Here is a 17,759-nt window from a genome sequence, read left to right on the forward strand (position 1 = left end):
ATAGTCAAGTTCCTGATTTTTCCCTGCAATAAATCTTAGTATAATGATCGTAGCATATGTTTGTCTGTTCCCTCATCTTTACAAGTAGCTGCAACACTACGTCTACGTTACATCTACGTGCACATAGTTATCATGACAAGTATGTTGCATGCATGTGTATTTTGTGTATAAATATATTTAAACTATTTTTAGTGGGGCAGCACGGTGGCACGGAGGTTAGACTGTTGCCACACAGCAAGAATTCCACCATCAGGCTGGAGTTTGCATGTTCTCCCCGTGTTTGCGTGGGTTCTCCCCGTGTTTGCGTGGGTTCTCCCCGTGTTTGCGTGGGTTCTCCCCGTGTTTGCGTGGGTTCTCCCCGAGTACTCCGGCTCCCACTGTCCAAAGACATGCAGTTAGTGGGGATAGGTTAACTGATTAATCTAAATTGCCCATAGGTATGAATGTGGGAGTGAATTTGAGTGCGAATGGTTGTCTGTCTCTGTGTGTTAGCCCTGCGACAGACTGGCGACCTGTCCAGGGTGTACCCCGCCTCTCGGCCTATGACAGCTGGGATAGGCTCCAGCGCCCCCCGCGACCCTGAAAAGGATAAGCGGAAGGGGATGGATGGATATTTTTAGTGTAGTGGCACTCTGGGATCATTGGAAAGTTTTGTCATGCATATCTGTAAATAAGCAAACATCAGACAGTGATGCGAACAGTGCTTGTAACTGATAACTTTGAATATGTAACAATGAATATGTAGCTTGGAAAGAAAAAGAAGAATACATTTGGTTTTATTACTCATTTGTCTGATGTTTATGAACAGCTGTTTTTGCCATCTCACTATATTTAGTATTATAATGAACATAAAATGAATGACATGATACATTAACATTATCATGTGCTTTCTTACATGAACGAAGCGAGCAAGAACCGCTGGCTGGGCAAAAACTGCCTGCAGGGCTGGTTTTTGCTAGTTAGAATTGATGTGTATATGGTCACTCCTCGAAAGCAGATCACTCTGCCAACTTTTTTCTTCCTCCTGCTTGAATTAAAGTTATGCACCTGTTGCGCAACTGTACTCACATTTTCATCTGGCAGGTTATAAAAGAAGTCGTGTAGCTCAAGTAACAGCATAACTGTTTGATATATAACTTTAATGTGATTACTGAATTTAGCACAGTGTTTTTAGACAAATGTAATGTGATCAGAGTAAGGCTGTGTGTCCTTTGTCTTTTCTGTCTTCTGTCTTTATGGTCAAAGAATAAAGGGCGAAAATAGTAGCGTCAGAGATTAAAAATACATGTCTGTCCTTTTTTAAATATCACAATAATGTCTGATTTTGTCAAGTTTTTCCAAAAAGTTGCAGAGACGGAGGCTTCCACTTTCATAAGCTTGTGAATTACTATTAGACCACTAGAAGTTTAACCTTTTCAGTGTGGTTTTAGCCACTGAGCCAAATGCATGCTGAAATGCAGATACTGCTTCATAACTTAATAATAAGCAACAAATTGGTTGTTTATTTTCTTCAGAAATTGTTTCTGAAGTTATCTGTGCGGTCAGTAGTAACTGTTATAGTAACCCATTTTCTTAGCAATAATACTGTAAACATTTAACAGAAGCAATATGTTGCTCTTTACACCATTCATGGTCTAGGTCAGGGGTCGGCAACCCGCGGCTCCGGAGCCGCATGCGGCTCTTTAGTCCTTATACTGCGGCTCCGCGTGGTTTGGGCAAATAAATTAGAAGTATTTAGCTGAAGTGTATTTTATTTATGTTAGTTCTTTTTAACTCGTAGTTCTAAATTGGAAGATTATTGTGATATTGAAATATAAAAATAAAATTATATTCTATTATTTTTTCATCGCTCAAAATAAGCGTCACACTCGCGGAAGCCGGTATACCCGCCGAAACGCCGTGCATTTATCGAGACTTTCAACCCCAGATAGGCCAATTATGGATCTTCGGATCCACATTATGTCAGCAGCTGTTCTCCACCGTGAACTATGTTAAAGACAAACACCGTTCATGCCTGACAGATGACAGCTTACAGTCCTGCGTAAACTGACTTCGTATAGCCCCGATTTGCGGACTCTGTGCGCAGAGGTTCAGGAGAAGAAGTCCCATTGTAAACAAATCACGGCAAACCCGACGATGTTTCTATGAGCATGCTTTTGAGCATCTCTTTATTGAGCACTTTTCACACACGGTTGCTGTAAGCATACAGCCGGCTGTAGCTTTTCAGCTCACAGCCCGACAACACAACAACAGAGAGAGCACAGGCTTTAAGGCGGCGAGGCACGATTGCGGGTGCTGCTCAGGTGCATCCGACTCCCCTGCAGGGCGCTGCAAACCACGCCCCGCCGCACGCATTAACCAGGTAAAATACATATTTAGGCAGAATTTTGCAAATATCTATTTTTCATCTTTCAGCAGCATAGTGCTTTTTTCCAATTATTTTTTAAGAGTCAGGTCAAGGCTCCAACAGCCCAAAGGCGATATACGGGTGGCGGCTGACAATAGTTTTTGTTTGCTGGATCATTTTAGTTCAGGTTGGTGTCTTTCCTTTTGTTATATTTCTTTAAGAGTTCAAAATGTGTTGATTACATAAATATAATTTAATTTTCTCTGTAGCACGTCATGGATTTCATAAGCAGCACACCTTAGTTGTTCACACAAAGCATAAAGATAAAAAACAATATATACAGTGTTATCTTCATTTTAGATGTCAAAAAGTATTTGCGGCTCCCAGTGTTTTCTTTTGCGTGGAAACCGGGTCCAAATGGCTCTTTGGGTGTAAAAGGTTGCAGACCCCTGGTCTAGGTGGAAACTTTTGTCTCACAAATGCATAAACAGACTGCATTGCAACATCCAAATATAAATGCACTTCAGGCTACACACACTCCTCCCAGTCAAATCCCCAAATTAATCATCTCTCACTGCAGCGCACACACACACACACATTTGCACACTGCAGCATGCAGAGGTCCAGCTCTCGGGGGATTAACACTTCAACACGCTCAGTCGTGGGATTTTCCCACACCACCTAGCATGCTGAGTTACATTTTATGTCATTCACACCGCGCTGCGTTACAGGATCGCCGCCAGCTCCGTGCACACTCCCACATATTCACAGGATTTGCCTGAGAAGCTGTGGTGTGTTAGAGCGCTGGATCGAACTGAAGGGGCTTTGGGGTTGATTAGGCACCTTCACGTTTCTTGAAAGGTGTCTGTTTTTCTCTGCAGGCTGTTTCTGTAGCAGAGATTGAAACTATCTCACGGAGACACTGCCTGATAGCAGCTCCCCCTCCATAAAGCTACAACTTTTTATGAGGAATGGTTTGACTAATTTAAACAATAGTTATGCAGTGCACACAAACATATTATGCTCAAGTCTTCAAGTTCTTCAGAGCAGGTTTAGTGATAAATGTTTCATCGGGAGGAGTTAAATACAGACCTGCATGCCTCTCTCTCCCTGTCTCTGCATGTTTACATACAGCAGTATTTATGCACTTTTTCTACTTTGTGAGCAAGAAAAACTTAACGAATGATGACAAATATAAACAAAAAAAATCAGAAAGATTAAGCTTGGATGACGTGGATAAGTTTGATATTGAGAAGGTGCAGCTACGGTAATGGCTGCTATTACAGATATGTGTTTCTTAAGTGATAACATATCAGCTTTTTTGTTTTTCCAAATGTCTACTGTACTGACTTTTTTGTTCTGAGTGTGTTGCTGAACAGACACAAGTCCTGAAATGCTATTGAGTTATTATTCTTCCCCTCTGAAGCTTTTTTTTTCAGCAGTATTCAAAACTAACTTTTTAAATTATCGAAGATCTCAATCACACGGGCCAGGAGACCAGTTGGCAAGCTCCTTGCAACCTCCCCTTGCAAAGGATGCCCACTGGTTGGTGAGTGGTTGCTAGCTATCGCTGGGTGAAATCACTCATAAAAGGGTTGCTGCAACAAAAACCTTGTGCTTTGTTCACCAGCAGATTGCTGTGGCTGTAAACACTTACCAACTAACCATCGAGCAATAGTGTCATTTGAAAAACGCGACAGAAACTAGAATTGGAGAATGTTCGCCTTCAAACTAAAAGCTGCGCCTTTTGAAACCTGCTGGTTTCAGCAGTGAGGCTGAGAACTTTTACTCTGAAGGTGAACAATCGACACAGTTTTTGTTATTTTATTTCTATAACTAGACGACCACCCATCATAGCTTCCTGTTAAAAGGGAGATTTTTCCTCCCACTGTTGCCAAGTGCTTGCTCATAGTGGGTTTTGTGTTGGGATTTTCTCTCTATGATATAATTATTATTGTAGGATTTTTACCGCACATTGATGCAACTGTGATTTGGCACTCTTTAAATAAAATAAATTAGAAGTTGAATATATCCAATAAAACATGGTATTACTGTGATGAAAAGGTTAAAGTACTAAATCATAAAAATGGCAATGCAGTTTGAGCTGTTTTTCCCATCCTTTATAATCACCCTTCTGCTACTTCTTCTACTTTTCCTGCTGCTTCTGTCTCTGTCCATTTTCTTTATTCCTGTCCTCCTCTTCCCGTTAGCCTCCCTCTTTTTCTGTCTGTCTCTCTGTCCTCCTCCTCGCTGACAGTGGTGGAGGGCCTGTTGACAGTCCTCTGCAGTGGAAGGAGGATTTTATTGAGTGTTCAGCCCTTCCTGAGGCCAATAGGATCCAGATGTGGTGCCGGCACACTACGACAGCAGCCATTTATGGAGAGAGAGAATGTGTGTGTGTGCATGTGAGAAAATCTGTGACAAAGATGTGATTTTTCTTCTTCTCAGTGTGCTCTGGAACTCTTTTTAACACGTGTTCACATGTGTTTGGCTGCGTGGGACGTGTATTTTTCTGCCCATGTGACAGCACCAGATGCGCTCAGGCACTATTTTCTGAAGGATGGACACACATGAGACACGCACCAAAACGTTTGAGACACATCTTCGCAGTTCCACATGCTATAAAAAAAATCTGAAATCTTTGTGAACACACAAAAAATGTACAACAATCATGAAACTGAGCTTGTGGCTAATTGTTAGGCTGGTGCTGGTTTTGGCTGTTTTACAGCTGTGCTGTTTATAAGGCTGGAGAAACGTGCAGTCAGCTGAGGCTAAACAAGCCACTTTGATGAGTGTTGAAACGCTCAAAACACTGTGTCCAAATGATGAATCCAAAGTTCTGATATTTCCTTTTAGTTTGACAGTATTTACACAGCTTTGTCATGCTGCAATTACAGGTAGTCCAAGCTAACGGCAACCCCTTCACTCAGCTGTGTTGTGTTTTTAGGGGTTTTTTTGTAAAACCTGGACACCAGATATACATGATTTTAAAAATAAAGCCATGACGAGCCCAAATGCTGTCATCACATTTACTGATTTTGCTTTGTGTTGAATGTCATTCATGTTATTTCAGTACATGCTGAGTCACTGACCATTGCAGCAGAGCCCTGTGCTGTTATAATTAAAAGGAGAGTCACTTAGCTAGCATTAGCTTTACCCTTCCATCAGCCCGTTTGTGATGATAGGAAAAGGTGAGGCCAGTTGTGTCAAACATGTGCCCCAAGGGCCAGATCTGGAATTTCAAAGGATCCAGTTGATGGCTTTGTTAAGCGTGGAAACTGCTGTGAAGTCAGTAATTACATCATTAAAAAAAAAAAAAAAATATTGCCAATTTGTCTTTGTTATGTTAGCATTACCATGCAGGAATTGAAATAAACATAGATAATTGCTCGATCTCGAAAGGAAATTGATAAAGTATACAAACCACTTGCTCTCAGTTTTCTCTTCTTCCAGTATCAGGTTAAATTACCGAATGTTGACGGGTGAATTGTGAAAGCTAATCTGCGTGTGTGAATTTAATGTTTGATCTTTATTTTATTTATTATTATATTTAAAGGCTATCTATCACCAAGAAGTTCCAGTGTGCAGCTATCGCAGCAGAGGTAAACAGCAGCATAATGAGCATGAATGTTAGTGTTAAAATAAACACTCATGAATTTACATGCCCATTTTCAGTCACATGACTGTCCTGTCTTATTTGCTGCACTAGAGTTGCTGGTTACAACTTTATTTGTTGCGTTCTTTAGAGCTTTAACACTCATTCATGTGTTAATGAATGAGTAGGCAGTGCTCAGTTGATCAATTTTCATCATTTCATCATCATTTTTATGTGAGCGCACACAGAGCCTGGAACAGAAAGCCTGGGTAACAAAGAAAGCTGGTGGCCACCATCATGATGCTTATCTCTGACTGTCAAACCAGCTAATGTAAAGAAAGCCTGGATATGCTGATATACCCTGAGGTGTTACTCATGTTGTTGTGTGAAAAGAAAATCACAATATGGGTAGAAAAACAAGTTCTTACAGGTTAAAGCATTAAACACAAGTGCCTGTTTTATGCTTAGGGTAAGGGCTGAGTTAGTAGTAGTAGTATAAGCCTCCAGGAAATGAGTGTGAGTCAGTGCACGGGCTTCATAAATACACAACTGTGTTTATACGTGTACGTGTGAATGAAATAATGGGCTCCTTTTAACATGATGATCTTGGCACAGGCACAGTGGACAAGAAGAGCTGCAGATGACTAATGCGAGTGTGGAGTGTGCCAGATACGAGCAGAAACACTCTGCTGCATCTTTTGGATTAATATTGTTGCGCACTTGTGGTCTTTCTTGTGTTAAATAATGTTCTGTAGTGGAATCCACACAAGAGCAACTATATATATTCAGAATAAGCCTTTTATCTTTCACAGCTGTTATACACGTTTGTGAATCAGCAGGCCAATGTCAACTTGTTTCCCTGGTTTTAATTCTTCTTGTGGTCAAATTGGGCAATAGATTCTGGGCATTTTATCAACTGGAGGACACTGTTTTTATTCAGTAAGGTTTTTCATGTCAAGCACCAGTCATTAAGCCATGACGTTAACGGCTCATGCTCACCACATGAAAGAAACCATTTCAGAGTGTGTCACCTAATATCAGAGCACTATTAGCCCTTAAATACAGCCCCATGGAGGGTAGCGATGAAGCCGAATCTCCTGAAAGGTAAAACCAGACCATGTAGGATCTGACCTGGCTGTTTGCATAGTAATCGGTGTCCAAATTTAAGAATGCAGTTAGAAAAAAACGAGCCTTGGGGTGATGTTTGCTTAGGAAGGTTCCTAACTGAGTAAATTAACCTGGAAAAACAAGTGTGGCAGCTTAGTGCTCACAGCATGTGACCTACATGAAACCAAACAGTAACAACACCTTACAGTAAAGTAAGCTGTGTATGTTGGAGCCCAAACTTTGAACATTGTGGTTAAAACATGGCACGTACATGTGCTGTGCTTCTCTTTTCCTAAGTCTTCTTCACACCTTTCCATAACCTAATCATGTTTCCCTTTAAGGTCAAGGAAAAGTGAATACTAGTGATTAGAAGAGGTGGGAGGTCATTTTTTGGCTTATAGAGCTGCTCCCCTGTTTATATTCTGTGCAGGCAGATTTGCAACTCACTCATATTTTCACAAATACTAGAGGGTTGATTTCAGAGAGAGGAAAAAAAAAAAACCAAGACATACATTGTAACACAGTGAAAGCTGTTTTTTTTTAACTATATTTCAAAAATTCACTATATACTGTAAGAAACACTAATGCTAATTCCACACAGTTGTGGTAGCAGAATTCTATAATCTTGATTATATAATGGCTAGCTTAAAATAGCAAGCTCAAATTCATTTCTAAGCGTTGGAGTAGGACTGACAAGAATTATTACACACGGGACGACTCGGGATGAACATTGCGTTCTTCCTCGCTGCCTTTTTCACCAATGTAACAGCGACTCACACAGGCCTTTCTGGGCTCGAAATGCGCCTTAGGGTGCTAACTAAGGGCAGCTGCCACAGTCGATGTGACCTTACATAACAGGAAATGCACAGACCTCTGTTGCGGCCATTTAATAAACAAAACAATGAGTTTTCTGTTTGAGTAAATGAAACCTCACTTTAAAAAAAGAAGAAGAAATAAACAGAACATATAAATTGTTACAAAAATAAATCTTTATCTCACTTCTGTCGATTTTTCTTTAGAGGAAGTTCAAATCTTTGTGGTGGGTGTCAAAACTTTTTGTATGCAGGAACATCCCTGCTGACAGCATTAATGCTGTATTGCTTGTAAAATAACAAGATGGCTGGAAAGGCACAGAAAAGCTAGCTAGCTAATTTAATAAGCTTTCCATGAGAAAGTTATTACACCATACTAATTTTATTAATGATTTGTCCTAGCTACCTATCTGTTAGTAACTGTTGTCCTAGCTACCTATCTGTTAGTAACTGTTGTCCTAGCTAGCTTACTGTTAGCTAGTTAGGAGAACAGTTATTAACTCATAGTAATATAACCAGCTAACATTATTTTGTGGTTCATTTTAACAGTAAAAATTCTTATCTGGTTTTTATTAATCTAGTGCACTCACTCTTATATTCTAGAGACAAGAGGCTTGAGTGTGTGCATGTATCTAGACTACGTTTGTATTTTGAGCCCATATTTCATTGCTTTTTCTCTTCACTCGTGTTTTAAAACACAAACATGTATTTGAGGTATTGTAAATCTGGTATATAGAATCATACTTTGTGATTGTCGTGTGTTTTCCTGAGAAAGATATGTGGAAAAAAGATAAAAAAGCTTAGGAAAATAGGAGTTCATAAAACCTAGAAGGGCAATGTGAACTCAATCCATGTACGATAAACGGACGTTAAACGCGAGGACAATTTGCAAACACGTGGGAACGTACGTGTCACTATTTGTTTTGAGATCAGCTATTCTACATAATGTATATAATTTGTAAACATATGAGTGTAATAAAATTAATTCCCAAAAGCTAAACAGATGTTGATAATCATTAACATCTGGTACCGTAGGCAGTTTCTTTAGTAACTTTCATCCAGATTGATCAAGGCGTCTCAGAGGAGTTCGGGTACATACTTGTGCTATGATCATTATAATAGGATTGGTTTCTCCTTTACCTGAACAACCTCACGTCCTTTCTCCTCATGCTTGCTGTTATGCGGTGGCCCCTTCTTTGCTGTGTGACTTTTGTGTGTAATCACACAAAGGCTTACCTTGTGTGATTACATAACCGCAGTCCTCCTTCTCCGTCCTCACCTCTTTTTCACTCCCAACCTTTTTTTTTCTCCCAGAAAAGGAGAGCTCATCGCATGTATCCGGAGGAAAGGAAAGAAAAAGAGTTAAGGAGCGCGCAAGAATTGGGGGAGTGGATTCAGAGGACAGGGGAAAGTTAAAAAGAGAAGATGAGATGCAGATGAAGCAAAGATCTTATTGCTTAACTTTATTATGTTATTTAGAGTCTTTGATGTTTTAGAGATAAACGGTTTATTTACATTTTATCTAAGCAGTCTGGGTTAAATGTTGTCATCTGTTTCTTGAAGTGAATTTAGTGCGTCTCTGTGTGTGTGTTTATACTAGATGTGGTTAAAGACTTAAGGAGATTTTAAGAGCTGCCTGTGTTTATGTTTGCACATATTGAGCGTAACAATGACACTGTCATTTTTTAAAAATTAAACCATCGTGCTATTTTTTCTTGTATGAGGACAAAACTGTCATACACCAAACATCACATCTAAATATAACGCGACATACAAGCTTTTTTGCAATATACATGAAACTGTTACTCACAGTTTCACGTATCTCGTTTTTCCCTCTTGTTTTACAAGCAGTACATTGATCAGTAGGAACATCCAGAGGTATCAGAGATGAATAAAAACGCACATTTGCATACACATACACACACTTGCACAATGCTGTCATTTGACGCATCTTGTAAATGTTACAGCTTGCTGCCGCAACCACCTGCTCGGCTGCATGTGCAACCATGTCTGCACAGCTAGAATAAGGGCTGCATTGAAGCTATCCCCAACCACAGACACAAATCCTCACACACACACACACACACACACACACACACACTTGCACAGATATGCTGTTTTTCCCCAGCCTGCCATGTAAAATCGAGCTGCACCTGCTTGCAGAGGAATGCAATGTGATGTCATCTCAGCTGTGAGTGAGGGGCAATCACTGCTGAGGGGAAAAAAAAGAAACTCCTCTGGGCTTATGAGTAGCCTTCTGGAGGAATCCACACAGCATGAAGTCATCCGAAAAAACTGTTTTCGGGGTATTTCTGCTGCTCCAGATGTTGTTAAACCACACGTCATACAGAAGATCAACAGTGTAAGGATGGAGGGGATGAGATGGACACAAAGTTAAATAGCCCTAGCATCATTTTATCTTTGCATCTCTTTGTTTGTAGTGAATTTACCCGATGACTTTGACTCATTGCGACTCGTGCTTAATTCATCAGTGTTCATTGTTTCAATTTAGTACAACAAAGCTAACAACCCAACAAAACAGACTACGTCGCTTCGTCATGCTAATGTTATTAGCATTTTAACCTTTAGAGGGAACATATTTGGCACAAGAAAAAAAGCCTCCATGTTTATTAAATCAATATGAAGAAAAGTCTTCTGATCATCAGAGATTGTAGATTTAAATATAACTGGGACGATGTTCACTCCTCAAATTGTTTTAATTATATCGTGGCCAAAGACATTATGCTGTATTTTAAAAGAACAAAGCAAAAGTGATCGCAGTTTGATGACAGGAATACTGGCAGTTAGCATGAGAGCTTATTTATATTTTTTAAATAAGGCATCACTGAAAGTGTTATTTTGGTTTTAGTACACACACACACACACACACACACACACACACACACACACACACACACACACACACACACACACACACACACACACACACACACATATATATGTACTGATCATCTTCCTGTATAATTAATACCTCACTGACATGTTGACATGTGTTTGTAGGACAGAGAAACAGTAGGAGCAGGCACTAGGTGGGATAAAATGAGCTACTTGAAGCCTTGAAGGTGGACCTGTTAATACACACAAAGAAAATCCCTCAAAAGCAATTTTTTAAGAAACATTATTAATAATCATTATTATTAATTTTCTTTTGTTTCCTCCCTACATCTAATGTATAATGAAAAATCTATAATATAATATTACATGTCTAAAACTGTCTCGCAAAAGAATCCAAAGGGTTTCTGTTAAGATTTTTTTTTACACACGATGTTTCTGTTTTACCAGTGAAGCTGTCAGAAAAATGATTTGATGTATGTATGTATCTGATGAGTGTTAGCAGTGTAACTCAGCAGTCTACTGCTGTCATGCTATAGTTGTTAAATGAAGCAGCAAATGGGGTTTAGTGTCTACCACTGAGCCTGTGATCTTGAGAGTACATAAGACATGACGTTCACTGTATTTGCTACCAAAAGAAATGTGCTTGCAGCCTAAATGCCTGCAGGCTGAATCCAGAGAGGTTTTTTATTTTATAAAGATGGCCTCGTTCCTATAAAAATGGAGGAACAAGGCTGGAGATTTCTCTCTACCTGCTGGTTTCAAAGCCAGCTTTACCCTAACCAGACACAATAGTGTCTTTGCAGAATAAAAGAAAGGTAAACTGATCAAATGATTATTGATTATTGCCATTGATAAGTCACCTGACACTATGCAAAACAAATTCCAGAAAAGTTGGGAGGTTCTTTAAATTTGAACAAAATGAAAACGAGAAGACTTCCAAATCACGAGTCAATATTTTATTCACAACAGAACATAACTGACGTAGCAAATGTTTAAACTGAGAAATTGTACTCCTTCATAAACTATATGAGCTCACTTCAAATTGGATGCCTGTTGCAAGTCCCAAAAAAGTTGGCACGGGGGCAACAAATGGCTGAAAAAGCAAGAAAGTTCAAAACCATTCAGCTGGGAGAACAACTAGCAAGTAATTGAGTTCATTAGTATCAGGTCTGTAACATGATCACCTCTAAACGGCGATGTCTCAGAGAGGCAGCGACTCTCCAACCTGTGAAAGACACAGTACATCACTCATCAGCATGATGGTGTCCCTCACATTACTAAATGGACACAGGAATACTTCCAGAAACCACTGTCGGTTAACAATCTGCTGTGGCATCTGTAGATCCCAACTAAAGCTCTATCATGCAAAAATAAGCCATATTTGAAGATGGTCCAGATGCGCCGTCTTGTCCTGTGGGCCAAGACTCCTTTGAAATAGACTGTAAGTGTTCTATGTACACATGAGTCCAAGTTTGACATTCATGTTGGTGATCACGGCCACCGCGTCCTCCAGGCTAAAGAGGAGACAGACCTTCCAGCGTGTTATCAGCGTTCAGTTCAAAGGCCCAGCATCTCTGATGGTATGGGGGGCGCATAAGGTCATACGGTATCGGCAGCTTGCATGTTTTGGAAGGAACAATGAATGCTAAAAGGTATGGAAAGGTTTTAGAGCAACATATGCTCCTCTCCAGATCACATCCATTTCAGGGAAGACCTTGTGTATTTCAGCAGGACAATGCAAAACCACATACTGCAGCTATAGAAGAATCTGCCTGCCTGCAGTCCAGATCTTTTACCTATAGAGAACATTTGCTGCATCATTAAATGGAAAAATATGTCAACAAGGACCACAAACTCTTTAGCAGCTGGAAACTTTTATCAGGCAAGAATGGGACCGAAATCCAAAACCAGAACTCCAGAAACTCATAACATCAATGCCCAAACTGTTTAGAAAAGTAGAGGCGTTGCTACACCGTTGTAAACACGCCCCTGTCTCAACTATTTTGAGATCTGTAGCATCAAATTTGACACTGACAATAACTGTTAATTATTTTTCATAAAGAGAATGAGGGTAGAAGCTAAAATAAAACAGGGTAAGGTAACAGAAGATAATGTAAAACTATAAGAACTGATGTGACATGATAAACTGATTTGAGTTAATAGTGACATCGCTGGTTGGCCTAGAAAGTAGATAAAGAACTTGTACAAATGTAGGCTAGTAGCATGCTTAAAGAAGATCCAATTAAACAAAAACTAATGATTGTTACTAATAACAAGGAAAACAGGGATTTCGTTCCATTTGTTCATTATTCATAATTGACTCATTCATGAAAACTTTTCTCTCTTAAAACTAAAAACTTGGGAAATTGAAACCATTTTCAGTCATTTGAAGCACTCAGCGCTCCCTGAAACACAGAAAGCTATCTAATGGAAGCTAGCCCAGCAGTGGTTTTGGCACGTCTCCTCTTGTTTTTCATAAACTGGGTCACCTAATGATTTTTGAAAGTGTACGAGGAAATACTGTGGCTCTGCTGGGAAACAAGGGAAAGAAAGTAACAGAGAGGGAGAAAGCATGTTATTAGAATTGGTATCCAAACCAATTTTAGCCACTGCTTTGAGGAAAGGCTTGACATGCTAATTACCATCCTAGCTCCCATCTCGCCCCCACTCCCCTTCAACATATAAAATGCAAAATTTTATCCCAAAATAGCAGCACCACTGCTTGCTTCCTCAGTGCTTGTAGAGCACGGGCTTTCTGCAGGAGTGGAGAAAACAAGGGGCTTCTAACGTAATGTGACAGCATGGAAGGACCCGCCAGGGCTACCACAGCACATATGCATTCATTAACATATTGTTAGAATAACGCTTGGACTTAAACCTACACACACACACACACACACACACACACACACACACACACACACACACACACAGTGTTATGGCTGGATGAAGCCTTGGGCTCAGCACATTTGCTTCAGCATAAAATGTGACATATTGCCGGGTAAGCGCTGTATCTTTCATTTGTATAAGTGGACGCTGTGGTGAGCTACTTTTAACACATTTAAGTTGTTTATTTCTGTGCTCCATATGGTCCCACAGGGTATGCACTGAAGGCTGGAGTTAATTCAGATTATGTTGAGTCACTTTTGATTTTCAATTCAAATTCAAATTTGAGGCCAGATTTACTAACATATTGCACCAGCACAAACCTTAAAAAAAAGGTATTGTTGTTATTTACAGAGAGCACAGTGAAAAATTAGGTGTAAGATGTGGGAATACTTTTGCAACTCATCCTGTTCCTCTGTATTTCTGGGAGTTCCTTCCTCAAGGTGCAAACTTTAGGGAGGCAAACAATAAAATCAAGCATGCAAACTGATTTACGAATGTTTGTGCAATTTACTCCCAAATGCACCAATAATGCCAAAGAAGCTTGTATAATTTTTGGCGCTTGATATTGAAATGAACTGACTTATATATACAATCAAATAAATTATAATGCTTCTTGTATTTTGACAGCATCCGAAGAAAACAATGTGATAAAGTATGATTTAAGATATTTTAGGCCTCTTGTTCAACTGGTTGCATTAAACTAATTCCGTCCTCTCACAGCATCTTTCCTTATCAGTCTTTTTTATCTGCCCGGCAACAACAGACAGATTTTTAACTAAAGTAGGTCATCAGTACATAATATAACCAGTCAATATTTCAAACACTTAGAGTAAATCTTATCTTATCCCTCTAATAATCTAACAGCTTTATTCATTTTTTGTTTTGACATTTCATAGGTGACAATGGAAGCCTTTTTTTTCTCATACCTGTGAAACTGTTGTTTAAATCCAGTTCGGAGTAAAACTAGGTCACAGTTTCCATTTGTATAAACATGACAGAGGAAAATTTTCAGTCACTGTTGGTTTCTAAAAAAGAAAATGAAGATTTCTCCTGTTTAGATCCATCCATCCACCCCAGCCTCCTCCTTGGCAGGAATTGTCACCTTTCTTTTGCTATTGACTTAAAATGATTTTTATTTATTTATTTACTTTAAATCCAAATGTTCACAAATAGTTGCTGGTGCCTTATTTTACCTCAAATGCACAAGACTTAAATGTGCTTTATTTGAAGCAGACTAGTATCAAATTCAGGCCTCATATCTAGTTTCCTTGTTTATATTTATAGCACTGTAGCAGCACAGTATTAATCATTAATCTTTTTTTTTCCAATAGAAACCCTTCATTTCTTAATAGGGCTTTTATTTTATATCATATGACTACTGTTGTTTCCCCCCCCCCGTGTTTGTTCATGTTTACCAGACCCCCTTCCTGTCTGACTTCAAATTGGCTACCGGTTGAGGAAATACGGTTTGTTTGGGGGCTTTGTCCGAAACAGTACAGTGAAGACAGGAAATTAGAAAATAAGATAGCGGGGCATGGCGTGGCAACAAAGACTGTCTCTGTTTTGTTTACTATTTATTAATAAATAGTCCAAATAAAGTTAAGGTTCTTCTTGATTAGCTTAGTTTTTTCCTTTTTTTTCTGTCTCTGTTTTGCATCTGTTTTCTCGCTTCGTCTCCACGCGCTCATACATCGAGCACACACTCATGCAGGCACGAACATATACACGCACACGCACACAGACTAATCATAGCGTGTGTTTTCCTGTGCTGTGGTCGCAGCAGGCGTTGACCATGAAGCAGAGTTCAACACTAAATCATCCAGACTGTGCCGCCCTGCTCATTAATCTCTTTCAAACATAAACAGAAAGCGCACACACAAACTGCGCTGGGCTTAGCACATGCGTGCAAACAGGAGTGCGACGGGCAAGTGTCCTTTTCACATATATGTTACCAGTGCATTTATCGCTTCTTTGTGTTAATGATTGTGAGTGACAGTTTCTGTTAGGGCTGCTCACTTCAATCATTTCAGGAAGTGGATTTTCCCCCTTCAGACTTTAAACTGGAAATATTCCCCACAGCAGAATGATTGAGGATGAAAGCTCTGTCATTATCATTCTGAATTGCAGTTTCGATTTACATTTCGGGAAATCAAAGGAGATCTCACTGCCAGTCCACTCTCCGCCTTTGCCTCTTTTTAGTTTTTTTTGGTAGCTACCATTGTGTGTCAACCATCACAAGACCGGCGCACATTAAAGACCAACAGGGGTCTAAAAGATGGATACGCAGGGGAAGCTGTTGCTTAGTATGAAAGTGAAAGGCCTAGAAAAAGAAGGGAACAACATCAACCTTACTTAAACCTTGTTTTGTTGCTTCTTTCTTCGAGCTGCTTTGTCCCGGTTGGCTCGCTGAATGTGTGTCAAGTTCTGTTTTTAAATGAATCATCACAGAGATCAAAGCCTGATTCTGGAGCAGGGTTTTACTTTGTATTAACCGTGTTATTCCTGAGCTGTAGTATTCACCCAGAAGCCACAATCAATTATCCGACGCCCACACCGTTCTCCGCCGCTCCCCTTCTCCCCCACCCTTTTACTCTGCTGGCTTTTATATAGTAATTTATCATCGCTCCAAAATACTGATTGCATCAGCCGGAAAATTTACCGTTGCTACCACTTTATCCTCTCTTAAAAATCTCCTTATTTCCTGCCATATCTTTATCTGTGGGTTTGTTTCCTCCTTTTTTCACTTTTCACTTAGTTTTTCCCTTTTTTCTCTTTTCATCATGTCCTCTCTCACAGATGATCATCCCTTCTTCATACTCTTTTGGTCTTTTTTTTTGTTTTTTTGTTTTTTTTTTATCTCTGAGCTCTGTCTTCTTTCTTGTCCCTCCCTTTCCTTTGTATCTCTGTGGTGTATTCCCTTTCCTTGTTGCCTCTCCTGTTTCTTCTCCTCTCCTCTGCCTAACTAACCAATCCAGCGAGGCCCATCAGACTGCTAATGAGAACCTGAATGAGTCCTCCAGGGGTCTCTAATGATAGTTTCTCTCTATGTGTGTGTGTGTGTGTGTGTGTGTGTGTGTGTTAGAAGAAATGCCCACAGACTCCCACAAGCAGTGACTGTGTCTGCTTTCAGTGCTGCACTGTTTGCCTTCAGAGGAATTTGGCAGTTTAGTGCGTGACTGACGTGTCTGACTGTGAGTTTTAACTGCGTGTTTGTGTATTTGTGTGTCTGCCCCTTTTGCAGGCCCCTTCCTGTGCCTCATGACCTCTGTTACAGTGCTGTGACTGGTAGCTTTCCCTTCATATATCAACATATTTCAACATATTTTCTCACTTTTCTTCAGAGTTTGCTGGTAGATGTAAAGTCGACTGAAATCTGAAAGCTAACCCTAACCTGTTGATACTTGGTTTATGTTACAGGTGTAAGCTGTTAATCATAGCTTGCCAGCACCTTGTACCTGTGCGTGCTGATATGTAATCCTTTCTGTTTTCTCTTCAGGCCTTTGGGAACGCTAAGACGGCTCATAACAACAACTCCAGCCGCTTCGGGAAGTTCATCCAGGTCAACTATCAGGAGAGTGGCACAGTCAGGGGGTGAGAGACACATGCCGACATACAGAACACATCTATAGAAGCCATATACTAGAGCTAGACCGATATCCTATTTGGGTGATATTAGCTATTTGCCAGTGTATCGGCATTTATGAGACAGAGGGCGCTCTGCAACTTAGCTGTTGGCAACATGTGCTTAGAACGCCACAAACAAAACAACCAGCTGATCCGAGCAGAGTCGGGCAGTGCATCGAGCGATCCACGACTTGTGACAATAAAACAAGATTATATGTCCTCCCTGTTTACAAGGAAGCAGCTGAAAGTAGCTTATTGTCATATTGTGTTAATAAAGAGTCATAAATTACTACATGCAAGAAATGTTAGTTAAAAGCTGTTTATGTTTTGTGTGAAAACAATAAAAAAAAAGGCCCATGTAAATGATTTTAGAATCATAGGCTGCTGGGGGATTCCCATGATGCATTGAGTGTTTCTTCTTCAGTCACCCTTCTCACTCACTATGTGTTAATAGACCTCTCTGCATTGAATCACACTTGTTATTAATCTCTGGCTGTCTTCCACAGCATGTCTTTTATCCTGTTTTCCT

At 39.9% G+C, this 17,759-nt stretch overlaps 1 protein-coding gene across 6 annotated transcripts in view; it reads left to right on the forward strand.

Moving 5' to 3' along the window:
- Window positions 1-17,759, forward strand: part of LOC116330462 (unconventional myosin-IXAa-like) — a 148,975-nt gene that overhangs the window by 57,047 nt on the left and 74,169 nt on the right. For all 6 annotated transcript variants that reach the window (XM_039614970.1, XM_039614973.1, XM_039614974.1 and 3 more), the window contains exon 3: window positions 17,103-17,197. In XM_039614970.1, coding sequence (XP_039470904.1) covers window positions 17,103-17,197 — 95 coding nt within the window. The remainder of the gene's footprint in view (window positions 1-17,102; window positions 17,198-17,759) is intronic.

The sequence above is a fragment of the Oreochromis aureus genome, linkage group 7 (assembly GCF_013358895.1).
Source record: "Oreochromis aureus strain Israel breed Guangdong linkage group 7, ZZ_aureus, whole genome shotgun sequence".
Classification (NCBI taxonomy): Eukaryota; Metazoa; Chordata; class Actinopteri; order Cichliformes; family Cichlidae; genus Oreochromis; species Oreochromis aureus.